At 54.5% G+C, this 15,595-nt stretch overlaps 4 protein-coding genes across 4 annotated transcripts; 3 read left to right on the top strand and 1 right to left on the bottom strand.

Annotated features, from left to right (window-relative positions):
• Positions 1–1,190: 1,190 nt before the first annotated feature.
• Cds1 (uncharacterized protein) lies at positions 1,191–2,979 on the top strand (the record flags this gene model as incomplete). Its single annotated transcript, XM_001744203.1, has 10 exons — positions 1,191–1,362; positions 1,469–1,506; positions 1,613–1,677; positions 1,781–1,891; positions 2,003–2,078; positions 2,166–2,236; positions 2,433–2,522; positions 2,615–2,682; positions 2,764–2,814; positions 2,888–2,979. The coding sequence occupies 10 exons, from the start codon at positions 1,191–1,193 to the stop codon at positions 2,977–2,979; spliced, it is 834 nt and encodes a 277-aa protein (XP_001744255.1).
• An 859-nt stretch (positions 2,980–3,838) lies between these two features.
• MONBRDRAFT_6613 (uncharacterized protein) lies at positions 3,839–5,892 on the bottom strand (the record flags this gene model as incomplete). The annotated part of the gene is made up of 6 exons (XM_001744017.1): positions 3,839–4,018; positions 4,099–4,281; positions 4,873–4,951; positions 5,061–5,138; positions 5,271–5,448; positions 5,529–5,892. The coding sequence occupies 6 exons, from the start codon at positions 5,890–5,892 to the stop codon at positions 3,839–3,841; spliced, it is 1,062 nt and encodes a 353-aa protein (XP_001744069.1).
• Positions 5,893–7,125: 1,233 nt separating this feature from the next.
• On the top strand, positions 7,126–8,763 carry MONBRDRAFT_36305 (uncharacterized protein; the record flags this gene model as incomplete). Its single annotated transcript, XM_001744202.1, has 2 exons — positions 7,126–7,431; positions 7,587–8,763. The coding sequence occupies exons 1-2, from the start codon at positions 7,214–7,216 to the stop codon at positions 8,761–8,763; spliced, it is 1,395 nt and encodes a 464-aa protein (XP_001744254.1). The 5' UTR covers positions 7,126–7,213.
• Positions 8,764–10,485: 1,722 nt separating this feature from the next.
• On the top strand, positions 10,486–15,357 carry MONBRDRAFT_31627 (uncharacterized protein; the record flags this gene model as incomplete). Its single annotated transcript, XM_001744201.1, has 17 exons — positions 10,486–10,647; positions 10,822–11,843; positions 12,788–12,902; positions 12,999–13,075; positions 13,162–13,228; positions 13,312–13,391; positions 13,485–13,629; positions 13,725–13,800; positions 13,852–13,934; positions 14,025–14,121; positions 14,191–14,274; positions 14,382–14,493; positions 14,569–14,646; positions 14,731–14,849; positions 14,926–15,018; positions 15,113–15,269; positions 15,314–15,357. The coding sequence occupies exons 1-17, from the start codon at positions 10,496–10,498 to the stop codon at positions 15,355–15,357; spliced, it is 2,601 nt and encodes an 866-aa protein (XP_001744253.1). The 5' UTR covers positions 10,486–10,495.
• Positions 15,358–15,595: the final 238 nt, after the last annotated feature.

Genomic DNA, 15,595 nt, shown 5'->3' with positions numbered 1-15,595 from the left:
TCAGTTTTCCGAGGCAAAGGCTGGGTTGGCACTCGCACAAGCTAGTGCGGCGTTTGGATCGTTCGTGGGTCTCTTGCGCGCAAGCCTCCGGGAGAGGTCCATCACTCGAAATTCACCATGGCGGGTAACCTCGACCCGACGCTGCCTCAGACTTTGTGGTCGATGACGACAACGTGTGTGCCCATTCTCTCCCGCAATGTTTGGCAGCCGCCCCCTCGCTCGTCGGAGCAGTGCTCACCGTCAACACTTTATTGTCTCGACCCTTTTTTCTTTTTTCTAGCTGGGACTCAGTGAAGACGAAGAACCCGTCAACACGGCTTGGGGCAAACTGCTGCCAGATCGTCCGGGTTTTGATCTCATCGGTAGCCTCGCCGCACCTCCGTGATCTGACACTGCCCCTTCTCTCTCCCTCTCTCTCTCTCTCTTCTTGGCCGCGTCGACCTTTTTTCTTACCTGCCCTCTCCCCCTCCACCCCCTCCACCCCTTAGAGCTTGTGGAGGACGAGTACTCCTTTGGTCGCCATGCCACCTGCACCATCAAGTTTACTGACCCTGCCATTAGTAATCGGCATTGCACCATCCGCCGCGTAGGTCTCTCACCTAGATCCCGATCCTCTCTGCCCCCCCCCCTCGAGTGGACTTGATGACTTGATTTCTTTTCTGTTTGTCTCTCCTTTTTTTTTTCTTTTTTTTTTTCTTTGACTTGTTCCCACATGGCCGTGTTCTCTTGTACAGGAGCGACCCAAGGAAGCCTATTCGCAGTACGATGAGGACGAGTTGTAGTCAAGCTCACGGATACCAGCAGCAATGGCACTTTTGTTGACAATCAGCGCGTGGGCAAAGGCAATCATGTCGTCCTTCGCCACAACGCCCTCATCGAGCTGACTCAGGGCAAGAAAACCAGATATTGTCCGTGTCCGTGTCCGTGTCCGTGTCTGCGTCTGCGTCAAAGTCTGCGTCTGCGTCAAAGTCTGCGTCTGCGTCCGTGCCCGTGCCCGTACCCGTGTCCGTGTCCGTGTCCGTGTCCGTGTCCGTGTCCGTGTCCGTGTCCGTGTCCGTGTCCGTGTCCGTGTCCGTGTCCGTGTTTGGGTGTCCTATCTCTGTTATTTCCGCCCCCGACTCTTGACTGGTTCGGTCTTTGCTCGCGACAACGCAGCGCCGCGCTACGTGTTTCACATGGGCCAGTCAAGCATGCAGTCATCGCATCCGGCCATCGAGGACCGGTACAACCTTACAAAACCTCTGGGCACCGGTGCCTGTGGCGAAGTACATCTTGCCATCGACAAGCGCACCGGTCGCAAGTACGCCGTCAAAATCATTTCCAAGCGCAAGTTCACCTCCACCGTGGTAAGCCCGCCGCCCTGTTTTAGGTCATTTTGCCTACCTCGCAGTGCAATAGACTTGAATTTTTGGCTCTCAATTCTGCTGCGATGTGTAGGGCTCGTCCATTGGAGTTTCGGATGCACAAGTCATGGCCGAGGTTGATATCCTTCTCAAAATCAACCATGTATGCTCTTCTAACTGTCTGGCCACAAGCCCATAATTCCCCTTGCTCTCGCAACCCTCACCTGTATCTCGCTTCACTTCTTTCCGCCTGATCAACTGACCAACAGCCCAACGTCATCCACGTACACGACGTGGAGAATACACCTTCTCACCTGTACATTGTACTCGAGTTGTACGTGGCAAACTCCATTTGCTTTGGTGCCCCCCTACTGGGTGTGTTTAGAAGGTTCAACCCTGACGCCTCTTTTCTTTCATCTTTTCTTCCACCTCACTAGAGCGTCTGGTGGCGAACTCTTTGATCGCATCGTCGACAAGGAGAAGTTTTCCGAGGACGTGTCCAAATTCTACTTCCTGCAAATGTTGGATGCGGTCAAGTATCTTCACGAGTGCGTCTTGCTGTTTTGTCCTGTTCCCACATCTGCAAAGCAGAACGGGGCCTCTCTTTCCGCTTCGTTTGTGCCTAAACTTGCATCTGGCCATGCGTATCCTTTTGGCAGCCAAAACATTGCTCACCGAGATCTCAAGCCAGAGAACATTCTCCTCACCAGCAAGAGTGACGACTCTCTGATCAAGGTGCCAGCCGTGTGGCCCTGTCCTCGCTAACCAGCTTTAGTGATTTCAGAGCACCCTTCCGCGGGTCTCATTTGTCTGCCACTCTAGATTACGGATTTCGGACTTGCCAAGCTTGTGGGCCCACAGTCCTTTATGAAAACCATGTGTGGCACTCCCAGGTCAGCCATTTCCCAAGAGACAACCACACCTGCTTATGAATTCCAAAGTCATTGCTCGACAGCCCCGTTCTCATCTGTGTTGGCTACCTCCACGTAGCTACCAAGCCCCCGAAGTGCTCAAAATGACGGACCGTTGCCAGGAAGAGGTGTGGCTGACACGTTCTGACCCATGCAAACGCCGATGTAAATGTTCCAGGCAGCCGCCAGCTCACGGGAATTATGTTGCCTGGCAGGGCTACGGTAAAGCCGCTGACATGTGGAGCTTGGGAGTGATTCTCTACATCATGTACGCGCCAACCTTTTTTCGTTTGTTTCCAATTCTTTTTTCCAACTGAAAAACAGCAATGCCGAACTCACAACCACCACTTTTTTGCGCAGGCTGTGTGGTTTTCCTCCCTTTTCAGAGGATCTGAGCACTGACCTTAGCCTGGCAGAACAGATTTTAAGTAAGTGCACGATGCTTCCATCTCTGCAACTCATCGTCAAAAGTACTGGCGCTCACATTGGCTTCTGCGCCACGAAAACAGCGGGGACATATACATTCTTGGAGCCGTACTGGGATGACATAAGTGACTCGGGTACGTAACATCTTTGTGTCTTGGTTGACCCAGAAGTTTTGATGACATACTTACCGGCCATGGACATGAATAGCCAAGGACATGGTGTCCAAGCTCTTGGTGCTGGATCCTTCCCAGCGGCTGACGGTGGAGGCTGCTTTGCAGCATCCATTCCTTCAGGTTTGACTTGAGATGATGTTGTTTTGTGCTGCGCTGTTTTTTTTTTTTTTTTTTTTTTTTTTTTTTTTTTTGTTTTTCGAGCATATGCATTGAAGCGTCTCTCATTGACAGCCGGGCTTGTGTGATATTTAGGACGATCTGGTCCGCGAGCAGGTGAAGCAAAAGCAAACCGTGGCCATTGAGCGTCGCTTGCAAGTGGGCAACACCCAGACATCGGCCATCCGCCGCTTTCAGGGTGAAGCCAACGGGGATGCAACTGCGGCCCCCACGGCCAAACGCGCAAAGGACCAATAAATAAAATTATCGCCCCGCGAATTGCATACTATGTCCTCGACATTACTCGGGATGCGTTCTGAGTCAAAAGCGTTGATGCCACTAGCACATTGATCAATTCAGCCCAGAGTCTGGGTGCGTGCGCTTACTCGCCTTGAATAGCGGTGGCCGTGATGGTGGCGTTGACCGCTTCTTCAAAATTAACCTACAAGCCCGCGCGGTAGGGCACAATACTCATGAGGCCGAGCAATCATGTGGGATGCCCAGATAGAGAAGTGTGCATGAAGCTTGACCTGGGCAGTCATATTGGAAAAGGAGGCATAATGGCGAGCAAAGGAGGGCGTGTTCATGGTCACACTGTATTCAATGCGACCAATCCATGGAAACAACAGGGCGTCTGAAAAGTCAAACAACGCCTGCGTGCCCGTAATCTGAAACATGTCATCGGGTGCCGGGCATGTGAGGTGGTGGCCAGTAAATCTGGCAAAAAGCAAAAGGCTACTTGTCATGGAGCAGGTCGAACCGTCTTTGCCTGTGTGGCGCGGGTGTGACGGGTGTTGCCAAAGTCGTCAACAACTTGCACATTGCTGACCTATTGGTCATGCATTGGCACAGTCGAACCACCACGATGATGAGTGCTGCTTGAGACGCAAACGGGTCCGAGCAATAGACACACCGAGGTAAAGGTTCCATTTATGGCAACAGCGACGGGGTTGTCGTTGGTGAAGCTGTTGTAGCGCAGGATTGTGTCCTCAGCTTGACCATGCACGGCCTGAATCCAGGCAGTAGTCTATGGCGGCGTTGTGAGGCTGGCTGGAGAGCTTAAATGTTGCATAGGAATGCACAACCGACCTGCAAGAAGAACGTGTCTTCCACAATCACTTTGCTTGGGTCGTTGATGAGAAGGTGGTTGTAGTCGAGATAGCAGGTACTCAGGCGTGTATTGTGCGAGTTGACTTGAATGCCAATTCCACCACCATTCCACGTGTGCACGCCAATCAAGATATTGGCACCCCCGTTTACGACCACGCCCGTCTAGACGAAGAGAGAGGGAGGACAAGATAGAAGCAGAGGATGGCACGCGGTGGGCCGTGCAAGAAAAGCGTGGTTGGGCCGTGCGTGGGCAATGAGCAATTGTCGGCAAGACGAGGGTGTTGTGCGTGGCACCTGCACCTGCCTTGGTAAAATCAAAAACAATGACGTCGGTCAGAAGGTGATCATTGCCATCGAGCAACACGCCAACGGAGGTGGAGTTTTTCTTTCGCTGCTCAGGTTCAGACCAATACAACTCGCTGAGCCAAGCTTCAAGCAACATGACTTCGTGTGATCCCACCACATGGAGGCCAGCCTGCGACGCGAGTTGAGGTGTCGATGGGAGTGAAGGCATGGCCAGCACAGACAGCAGTCGAGAAGACACAAATTGGCAAGTAGGAAGCTAACAACCGACTTGGAGAAAACCATGAAAAAAAATTGAGGGTCCAAGCGTAGCACCCATGGTGCTGGCAATATACACGCAGCCTGCCGCCACCTGTGTGCACGGTGCGCGGTGGATGGGCAGGGGTGAGAATGGACACCTTTGTGTGAGGTCTAGGGCGCAGCTCTCAGCTCGGTCAAGGCCGGCCATACTTGAGAGGCGTCCAGCAACAGCTCCGAGAGCTCGATAAACTCGTTGCAAGACTTTTGTTGATCCGGTTGGCAACTGCGACTCGAGGGCAAGCCAACAGTGAAGAAGAGCGTGAGGTTCAGATTCGTGAGTGAACGGGATCGGGCCCCGTCAGCGCGCTGGCGCGAGGCACGCGCAGGTCATGGCGTACCCGTCTTGACCAATCTGAATGAGGTAGCCATCCGACGGGAAGCTGCGGCTGGCTCGTAGTGAGCCGCGAACGATACGGCTACAGGGACCAATATATTTTCACAGGGCAGTAGAGCCCAGGCTGGCATCAGGAATACGACCTGGAATTGGGAGCGATGTGGAGGACTATGCGTCGCAAGGCAAGCAACACGAGCAAAGTACCGAGGCTTACGCATTGCCGAAAAAGGTGGGAAAGACCAAGGACTGTGAGATGAGGTATTCTCCACCTTGGAGATCCATAGTGATGCCACCCAGGTTGGTGATGCCCGAGGCCATCTTGGGCACCGAGGCATTGTAAGACAAGAGATCTTTCATGGCTGCTTGGAAGGCGGCCGTGCTATCATCTCGCCCTGTGGGCGCCAGGAGCGAGAGTAAGCCCATGATGAGGGAATGGATGTGCAAGCCAAACAAGCGACAACCGGGCAGATACCGGTTGGATCGGCTCCGTAGGTGATTGGATTGATGGTCGGAACCACGGGCTCGCCAAACGTGCGTCCCCGTGCTCGGGCTTCGTTGAAGAGTTGGCGGCCGGCCTGTCGATGCAGCTGATGACGCGATTCATCTCCCGGCAAGAGACCAACCACGGGCATGGGCAGAGCCGACGCAGCTGAGTTGGTACCCAAGCGTCGGCGCTGGTCACTGGCATGTCGCAAGGCCTGAGCGTGCAATTCCTTGGCGTGCTCGAGGTCGCGCGGTTGCGGGATTGCGCGCCCAAACCCCTCGATCCCCATGTCCACTGCCTTTGCCACATCCACCGTTCCAATCGTCACCAGCGCCACCACCACCACCGTCATCATCCATCCCATTCCTAAAATCCCCCCACCTTGACTGGCTGCCATTTTGCCGAACGCACGGATGTATGTGTGTGTCAGTATGTGTGTGTGTGCGTGTGTGTCTGTGTCTGTGTCTGGCTGTGTCTGTGTCTGTGTGTCTGGCTGTTTCTGTGTCTGTGTGTCTGTCTGTGTCTGAGCGATTAGGGAGTGAGCGAGTCAGTGCGTGTGCGAGTGTGAACGTGTGAGCGCGCCAGTGTCAGCGAGTCTGTGTGTGTGGGTGTGCGCGTCAGTTAGTCGATCGAAAAAAAAAACACAAAACACACACTCACACAAACAAAACGAAAATGATGACAATTTGATTGTCATCAAAATGTCACACACACACACACACACACACACACACACACACACACACACACAAAATCATAGGAGACCGACGGCACGAGGCAACCGAGTCCGACGTGGTGATGATGCAGATGGGCGAGGGGGATGAAAGAGGGTGAGGTGAGGTGTGGGAGGGACCTGGTCGGCAGTGGAAAACACTTGTAGAGGGTTTACTGGATTTTATATCTGTTGAGTTGACGGTGATGTGAAGGGTGAGAACGGAAACAAGTTCGAGACGCCAAAGCAATGCTCACTGCGAGCTGACGTGCAATTCGCATCAAGGCGCCGAGCGGGGGCGATGGGATGAGAACCGAGCATTTGCTTCCAGAGTTGTGAATGTGTACGATCGTGGTCACATTGAACTTCCATGACGGAGCAGAACACTAATGAAGCACGAATGAAGCACGAATGAATTTGAGGATTTTGCTGCCTACGGGGTGTCATGGGTGGTAGTATGCGCCTCAGTCCGCCGATGTTGCGCGTTTGGTTTGGGGATGTGCTTGTGAAATGCTTGCGTGGTGGGGTGGGGGCGTCAGAATTTGCGAGTCATGGCGTAGTCAAAAGGAGGTATGAATGGCAGCAGGACAGATGTTTGCACCAACAGCAAAGGGACAACGCGAGCAGTCGGCTTGTGTCAACTAAGCAACAGGGGCTTTGCCGAGCATCAGCGGCTGGCAGAGGCTTTCAAAGTGTGGGCATGCAGCAAAATTGTGCTTTTCTCCTCTTCCACCCGACCCCATACCTCCCGCCCATGTGTACAGTCACATGTCGCCCGAGTGTAGAAGTGGTTAGACCTACGTTGACTGAAAGGATTGCGGCTCAATGAGTGGATGACGGACATTGAACAGGAGGCATTTTTCTGACCAAGGATCCTCACGTTGATGCAGCTGTGTCTTGCCTCCAGTGGTGATGACGCCCTTCTTCATGTGACCCCTTGCTTCGATTTGTAAAGATCGCCATGGATGTTCTCATGGGTCTGGGTGGAGGGGGCGTGGTGCTCGTTGCCTTGGTTGTGGCGGTCGCCATGTGTCTGGGTCAAGGTCGGAACGTGCCACCCAAAAAGCGCATGGCGCGCGCCATTCGTCGTGCCTTCCCAAACGGCATGCCTATTTTCTTTCATGGCCCCATCAACCGCGACGTGACCATCAGTCGCATTGCCGCATATGGCGGCGATCCGTACGTTGTTGATTCGCTCGTGCTGATCTGTGGAAACGATGTTGTCCACCCAAACCACAGGAAACAGGCAGCAGCCACGCCTGCTCGCTGACTGATCACCTCTACCGGCGGCTCGTCTCACCTCTCTTCTTCTCGTTACACCGTGCCTTGTGCAGCCCGGAGGGTGCATTTCTGTTGCGTGTCAAGGAGCCACAGGAACACCAGCATGAGGTGGTCTTTTGCATTTCCTCCGTTGTTGAAAGCAGCGCCTCTGGCAAGCCACTGGCCCAGCGCGTCCTCCATTTTCTTGCCTTTTTCAACGCCAAGGGCAAGTTTCGAGTGGTTGGCCGTGCCAAGGGCCAAGCCAAGGATGAAGTGTTTTTGTTCAATAGCATGGAGGAGGTACTCAGTCGGTGTGGCTCCAACGACGACGACTCTTTTTTTGACACACCGCTCACGCATCCCGTAGCCTGTGACTATCGAGAGCTTTCTGCCTTCCGCGATGAGCTCAACGAGCTTTTGGCCCCCCTCACCGTGGTCATTACATCCAACTCCCAGCCGTCTCCACAGCAAGCTCCCGAGAATGCCACGACGAGCTTGGCGCCCGCACCCGTATGGCACGCTATCGACGTTCAGACCCACGAGACAGATGACAGTGCTAGCTTACAGGCACCGGCATCCGGCCCGTTAAGGACAAACAGGGATGTATACGTGACGCCGTTATTTCAAATCCCCGAGCCAAGGTCGTCGTCCCCGCCATTGGGCAACTCACACGCGCTGCAGGCGACAGACGCGAGCCAGGCCATAGACATGCCAGACGCCACGGACCACCGCACTGTGTTTGGCACTAACCGGCCCGCCAAGGCCAAAACGAAACCCCATCAGTATATCAATACATCTATCCATGCCACGAGTCAGGTCCATGGCATGCCGGAAGTAACGGACCATCGCGCTGTCTTTGGCGCTAGCCGGCCCGCCAAGGCCAAACCGAGCACCCAAGAGTATGTCGATGTGCCTATCCACCTCATGGGCAAAGAGGCGAACCGGCATGAGGCCACGGCTGCACCTACTCAAGTTGGGGCTGCTTCAAGCAGACCAATGCTGTCTGGGAGTATCAGCAGGCGGCCAGCTGATCTAGAACAACCCGCGGTTTCTCGCAGCAGCGCCTACGCGCAAGTCGACGACCCGATTTGGGCTACTCCCCCCAAAAAAGTTAACGAGGCTTTTAGCAGCTATCTCACCCAATCCCGTTTATCCATGTCGCGCGATGATTCTGCCCAGACGGCTCGTCAGCTTGCAATAAGCTACGCATCGCTGGATGAGCATGCAACCTATCAGAATAGTCGTGCGTGAGGCCATCACCGCGACTTTAAGACCACCTACCTACCTGCTCATTTCACTCTTAATTGACTTTCTGACTTGTGCTCAAACTGTCTGGCAATTTCCTTGCGTCTTCCGAACTGCTTTGCGGTCGATGAACACGTCATGCGGTGAACAAGTGACTTTTTCCGGGAGCAAGGACGGGGCTCGAGTCCTGTGCTGGGATGCTTTGTTGTGTGTTACGGTGCGAGAAATGGACGTGGTGGATGGTGGGTTTTTTCTGACCGTGATTGTCGTCGGACTGGAGTGTGTGTAACCCTAGCCCTGCTTTTGTGTCGCGTGGGAAAGAATTTAGGGTGGAGTGAACCTCAAGCTTTTGGGGTGAACGAGCCAAAAAGGGTAAAACTGCTGTGATGCGCGCACAGGTGCTTGGGGTCGGTGGGGTAACCCAGAGGAGCGAATTGACAATAATTATTTAAAAAAATTTGTTCGGTTGTTCTGTGTTGTTTGTTGCAGTCCCCGCGCCGGCAACCATCCCAGACTTGAGCGCTCGAGTTGAGAGATGTGCATAGGCGGTCGCATTGCCTGTTTGTTGATGATGCTGCACACCTTTGGCATATGCGCGTCTACCATATTGGTGCCAACCGACAACGGGCGGGCTTTCGGACTTGTGACATGTGACAAAAGTGTGCAAGGCACCCATCAACGTCGTCTTGGGCCTGTGGGCATAGCCAGCAGCAGGGAACTGGGGCAGGGACCGACGGCGTTTCCAATTGTCATGAAGCAATGTTCCACATGGCTGAGGGTGTCGTGTTCATGGTAGGCAAGGCTGATTGTTGAGTGTGGGCTTTGTTGTGGGATTGGCGGACTCAAATCGGCATGGTTGCAAACAGTTGTGAGTGGGCAGGTGGTGGGCATGAGAAGAAAAGAGGTGCGACGCCAGGCATGCTGTAACAAATGCCGGTAGCGGTGAATGGCTCTCGCGCCGCGGGAACAGAGCACAGCCGAGAACAGGGACAGAGACAGAGAGAGAGAGAGCGACAGAGCGACAGAGCGACAGAGCGAGAGAGCGAGAGAGCGAGAGAGAGTCAAGAGAGAGTCAAAGTCAAAGAGAGAGAGAGGTCACACATACACACACACAGAGAACAAAAGAAGAACGTGAGGAGCAGCTGCAACAGCGCCAAACCACTTTTTGCCCCATAAAACAGTTACACATGGCTAGCCACGCCACACATAGGTACGACAAAAACCACACCTATTTGACGGGTTTTACATTACATGACCTTTGGAGTATCACACGTGGAGGATAGAAATCTTATACGTAAACGTCAAGACCGGGGTCACGTTGGCGGCCGAGCACGTTTCCGGTCGCGCTCGCCTGGCGAGCCGCTGAAGCAAACTCCATTTTCATCCTGCGCACTGCTTCCCTGGCACGACGCTTCGCTTCTTCGTACACCGTGGCACTTGCCCTTCGCATGCACACGCACACGCACACACACACACGCTGTGCGGATCGTGCGTGGCGTGCGCATGGTTGGGTTTTGAGCAACTGTTGCGGCTCTGCCTCGCCCTCGCTCGACGTTTTGGCAGCCGGTGCCCTTGACCGTGACTACGATTCCATTGTGCGCTTGCACGTCCCGTCCGTGACTCGCATCCCCTCCCCCTCCTTCTTGCGCGAGCTTTGAGTCGAAGCGTCGGGATGGATGCAATGACAGCCGTGAGCGGCGGCGCCGTGGTGCTGGTGGCCCTGGTCGTGGTGGTTGCCATGTGCCTGGGTCTGGCGCCTCAAGCTTCCCCCAAGGTACGCATGGCTCGAGCCATTCGTGCTGCTTTTCCCAGCGGCATGCCCGACCATTTTCATGGCCCTATTAGCCGCGAAGAAGTGGTGCACCGCATCGCCAATACCAGCGACAATCCGTACGTTGAGCTGAGCAGAGCCGAGGCGGGAAGCAAAGCAAGGAATGAATTTGAATCCTGCCGTCGGCTCGCTGCCGTCCCGTTCGACCCACCTCCCTTGCTAGCCGTGCCGTCTCACTTCGCCCCTGCCTCCACCATCCCCCGCCCCGCCATGTCTTGTCTTCTCTCCTGCAGCGAGGTTGGCACTTTTTTGTTGCGAGTCAAGGAACCGCAGACCCAGGGCCAGGAGGTCGTCTTTTGCATCTCCTCGGTCGTCGAGAGCAGCTCTTCTGGCAAGCCTCTAGGCCAGCGCATCCTCCACTTTCTCACCTTCTTTGATTCCAGAGGCAGATTCCGGGTTGTTGGCCGCGCCAAGGGCCAAAACACAGATCAGGTGTTTTTGTTCAATGACATGGAGGAGGTCCTCGATCGCTGCGACTCGAGCAGTAACGGCACCTTCTTCAACACACCCCTAACACACCCCGTCGTCTGTGACTACCGGGAGCTTGCTTCCTTCCGCGATGAACTCAACTTGCTCTTGGCCCCTCTTACCGTGGTCATCACTTCGGGCAGCACGCATCATGGCGCAAGGAATACGGGCACGGGCTCGATGACAGAGCAACCCCCAGCCCTGTTTGATCGTCCATCAAAGGAAAATTGGCACGTTATGCAAGGCGGGCGGGACCTGCCCGCTCGCTCACGCTCAGGAACCCAAGTTCTCCCGCGGTCGGACACACAAACCCGGCCGCGCTCAGAAACCCAAATTCGGCCGCGCTCTGAAACCCAGTTTCGCCCCCGCACGGAAACCCAATTTCGCCCATCATCCATGACACTGAACCCGTCTTTGCTTCAGGACGACGACACATACCTTCTACCTGTGGCTGACACTACCAATCTGCCGTCTTCCTCCCCGCCACTTGGAAACGCACACTTGAACTCTTTGGATGAAACAGATGCTGACGTGTATGGATTTGAGCTTCCGAGCCTTCCGCCCGGAACAGCTGCTCATAGTACATATGCGCAGGTGGACACGCACCCACCACCGGTGCAGACAATTGTTATGAATAGCCCTCAAAGCACGGCCTACGTCAATGCAGTGAGGTCGCCCGCCTATGTTAATCTCGCTGATCAGGGCGTCAACGAAGCCGTTCAACTGCCGCATGGTCCAGCCGTCGCAGACTACGCAGCTCTGCAAAACCACCTCATCTATGAAAAAAGTGTGGCTTGATCAGTGCCGTCATCAACATGTGTACAACGTATGCCGGGCTCTCGAGTGAAGCCCTCCAGTGGACAGCCATAGTCTTTTTAAAGTCAATTCATTTACAGCTAGTTTGATTATTTTCCGTTCTCGTGTTCCTGCTACCCTAGGAGGCTATTTCTCTTTGTGCAGCGGCGTCGTCCACATTAGCAGGCCTCGGCGATAACATACGTGCGAGTGCATCCTTGTCCAACGAGGGAGATCTGGTCTTTCAGAGTTCTGCTCAAGACATGCACAGAAAAAACAAATGTCATAGTACATTGACATGCACGCCTGGCCAAACAGCATGAGAGCCGTACTTGAAAGCATCCTTGCATGCATGCAGTTGTGCACAAACCGATTTTTTTTTTTTTTTTTTTTTTTTTTTTCCCCAATTTTGAGCTGCTACTTGCGTAGATTGAGCGGCGATGAGGTGAAGGCATCTGTGCAGGGGAACCTCAACCCCCCTCCCCTTTATTGACAGGCAGAAGCGGGTTGGCATGAGCGTGAGCCCGGCGGCTCGGCGTGGTCGCGACGCCCGCGCCGAGGCCACGACAATGGTCGCTGTCGATCTGGGCCCACCACATACAACCACGGGCGCTTCTCGACATGGTGAGCGTCGGGCGGTGCGCCTTCTCCAAGGATGGTCTGTGCGGGCATGGCCCTGGGTTCTGGGGCTGCTGACCAGCTTGTCCATTCTGGCCCTTTGGCGTGCTGGCCAGCCGCATGCTTCTTTGCCAGCCCCATCTTTGCCAGTCACGCAGGAGGAAAGCCATTTGCACGTGGTCGATCCAAACAACATCGATGGTGGTGGTGTCAAAGTCAGCCTTGCCCGCACCTCAGCGTCGCGGCATGAGAAGTCCTTCTCCCGCGCGTCCGACGCGCACCAGCGGCTACTGCGCGGCTCCTCCGTCTTTTGTACAGGCGCTGATGAGGATCACCGCTCCTGCGCCTTTGATCATCTGTGCTATGATCGCAACGTGGACCAATTTGTATTTCTTCGGGGCCCAGATTCGCTGGCCATTGGGCTATCTCCGCGGTTCGTAGTGCGCTATTGTGCAAGTTGATCAACCATTGCTTAGTCACACAAGTCTGCTGCTCATGCAACTTTATCTTCCTGGCACACCTGGCGTAGCGGGCCCGAACCTCTCATCTCCCTCTCCTCGGTTGAGCGACACAACGTGCAACACTGGGACTTTGTGGATGTGGATGGTACAACTATGCATCTCATACGGCACAGCGTGCGCAATCTTCTGCTTCTCTAGAGACGTGTCTAACATGTTTGCTGCTGGATGTAGTGGATTACTTGAGCACCGTGTCCAACGATGATATCGAGCTTGTCACGGTGCCGGCCCTGCTCTATCGGTGCGTCAACCCAAGGCGCGGATGCTGCGATTGCAAGCACGACAATTTGACGTGTTCATCCGTGGGGAAATGGTTCTCTTTAGGCGTTTCAAGCCCGACAATATTATGCACGCCCTTCACGACGACATGTTGCCCCTCTTTGCCACGCTCCTCGAGACATGGGGTGCGGTACTCGGGCATTTGCGCGTGCGTTTCTGCTCTGCACACCTAGCTATTCTGACCTGACCGTGATCTCGATCATGCATACCTTGAACAGGTGTGGGTCGCCAGGACGTGCAGCTGGTCGCATTGGATCCGTTCCCTTCGGTGCTTGGCACGTCACCTCTGCTGGATCATCTGACCACAAGACCGGCCCTCCATCTTCGCGACCTGTCCCCGCAAACCCGCTTTGTCTGTTTTCAGTGAGTCGTTTGATTCTTCTTCATATTTGTGGAGGCACATGCAGCGCTTTATCCGTGATGACACGCCTTATGCTCGTCTTGTTGGTGCCAATTAGACGTGCGCACATGGGTCTGAGCAAGCGCACGACTTGGTACGACTACGGATTCTTCCAGCCTCAAGGCCCCTTACCCGTAAGTGGCGAAATTTGCTGCGGACCATCACCCTCCATTTGCCCTGCCCAGGATCAGACTAACAGGCCCAAACTCCAGAACAAAGTTCCCGACTCGGGAATCATTCAAGCCTTTGTACGCCTGATCCGACACAGGTGCGCGGGTCCACTCGTTTCGATCGTTCGTTCCAGCAATGCCCATCCCCAGTCAAACTGGGAGACTCGCTGATCCCTCTTATCTTCTAGGCTTGGACTGTCGGATCCAGGACCTGTGTTACCTTCCGCCCGAGTCAAAACCGTGGCCATATTTTCACGCACACGCAACCGTTTCATACTCAATGAGGTGAGGTGACTGCTGGAGGTTTAACCGCGCGACGATTACTGACGGATCATTCGCTTCCTCGCCCCGCAGAAAGAGCTCATGCAGTCGTTGCGAACGCGCTTGCACGCCAACGTGCGCCTTGTTCGAATGGAAACGATGAACTTTACCGAGCAGGTACAAACCGCTGTGAGCAAGACCTTACATGATCTTTGCCGCCCCCCTTCCCCCCCCCCCCCCAGCTCCTTCTGTCCTTCGTCTCTGACGTGGCGAGCGTTGCGTAGGTTGAAGCCTTGTCCTCGTGTCATGCCGCCATTGGAATGCATGGCTCTATATTGATTATGAGCCTTTTTCTACCGCCGCGCGGCAAGTTCGCCGAGCATTTGGGGCAGCAGAGTTCAAAAGTCGTTTAATGGATGACATTCTGGCCAAGCTCATATCCCTCTCCCTGCGTGCGTCAATACACTGCAGCGGTGCTCATCGAGCTGTTTCCTTTTGGCGTGGATCCCTCCCATTACACGCCCTATCAAGTCTTGGCAACGCAGCTTGGTGTGTCAGAGTCATGAAAACCGGATGGTGGCTCAGCATCTGGGTCTGACCGCTCCTTGAGTATGCCCTCTATCTGCCACCTAGGTCTGGGTCTAACCTATCGTGCCTGGAATAATACGCAAGAGGCATGGACACTCACCTACCCAGACCGTTCGCCCTCCATGGGTGGGCTTCGACACTTGTCGCCCCATCGTCAGAAAGAGGTCTGTCGTACCGAGCTCCAAGGAGACGGCATTTTCATTCATGAAGGTCACTACTGTTTCGATGATGCGACAACAGATTATGGGAACGCCATACGTTCCGCCACACACATGCTGCTCGGATCCGTATTGGCTTTATCGCATCTATTCTGATACACATGTGGATGTGCCGGTAAGTCATTCTTGGGTGCTGCTCGGCTGGACTTGTGGTACAACGATTGACTGAGCTTTTCCTGACATCAACGATGGCGTGCTGTGGTTGGCAGTGGGTCATTGACACGCTGCAAGACATTTGGGACTCTAAGCTGCCGGAACAATCGTCAAATGCCATGCTGCCGCTGGGTCCAGTTCTCCCACCCGTGGTGCCCAGCGCACCGCGCCACATTGAGTGTGCTCGACTCAAGTCACCGGGCCTGGACACAAGTATGTCAAAAATGGTTGTGCTAGGCGCGTATGTCTGGCGCCAGGCTTGAATTTACTGACGGATGAGACATTGCCATTGCAGTCTTGAGCATTGAGTTTGAAGCACCGGTGAACGCGGCGTACGTTCCTGACCTCTACTTTGAAGTCTGGATCCAAGAAACACAATCCGTTCACAAGACCACTGGTTCGTATGAGGCACCATCCCAAGGTTACGTGCCGTATGATGCTGCTTGACGCCCAATGTGTTTTGGAATTGGAAGGCGCATTCTGACCTCGCAGGGCTGGTATAGATTTATGGCTGGAGCTGCGTGGGCGTGAGGCAGACA

Source organism: Monosiga brevicollis, genomic scaffold, assembly GCF_000002865.3.
Source record: "Monosiga brevicollis MX1 MONBRscaffold_5 genomic scaffold, whole genome shotgun sequence".
In the NCBI taxonomy this organism is placed as follows: domain Eukaryota; class Choanoflagellata; order Craspedida; family Salpingoecidae; genus Monosiga; species Monosiga brevicollis.
Note: the sequence above shows the minus strand (reverse complement) of the source record. Positions and strands in the feature narration are given on the sequence as shown.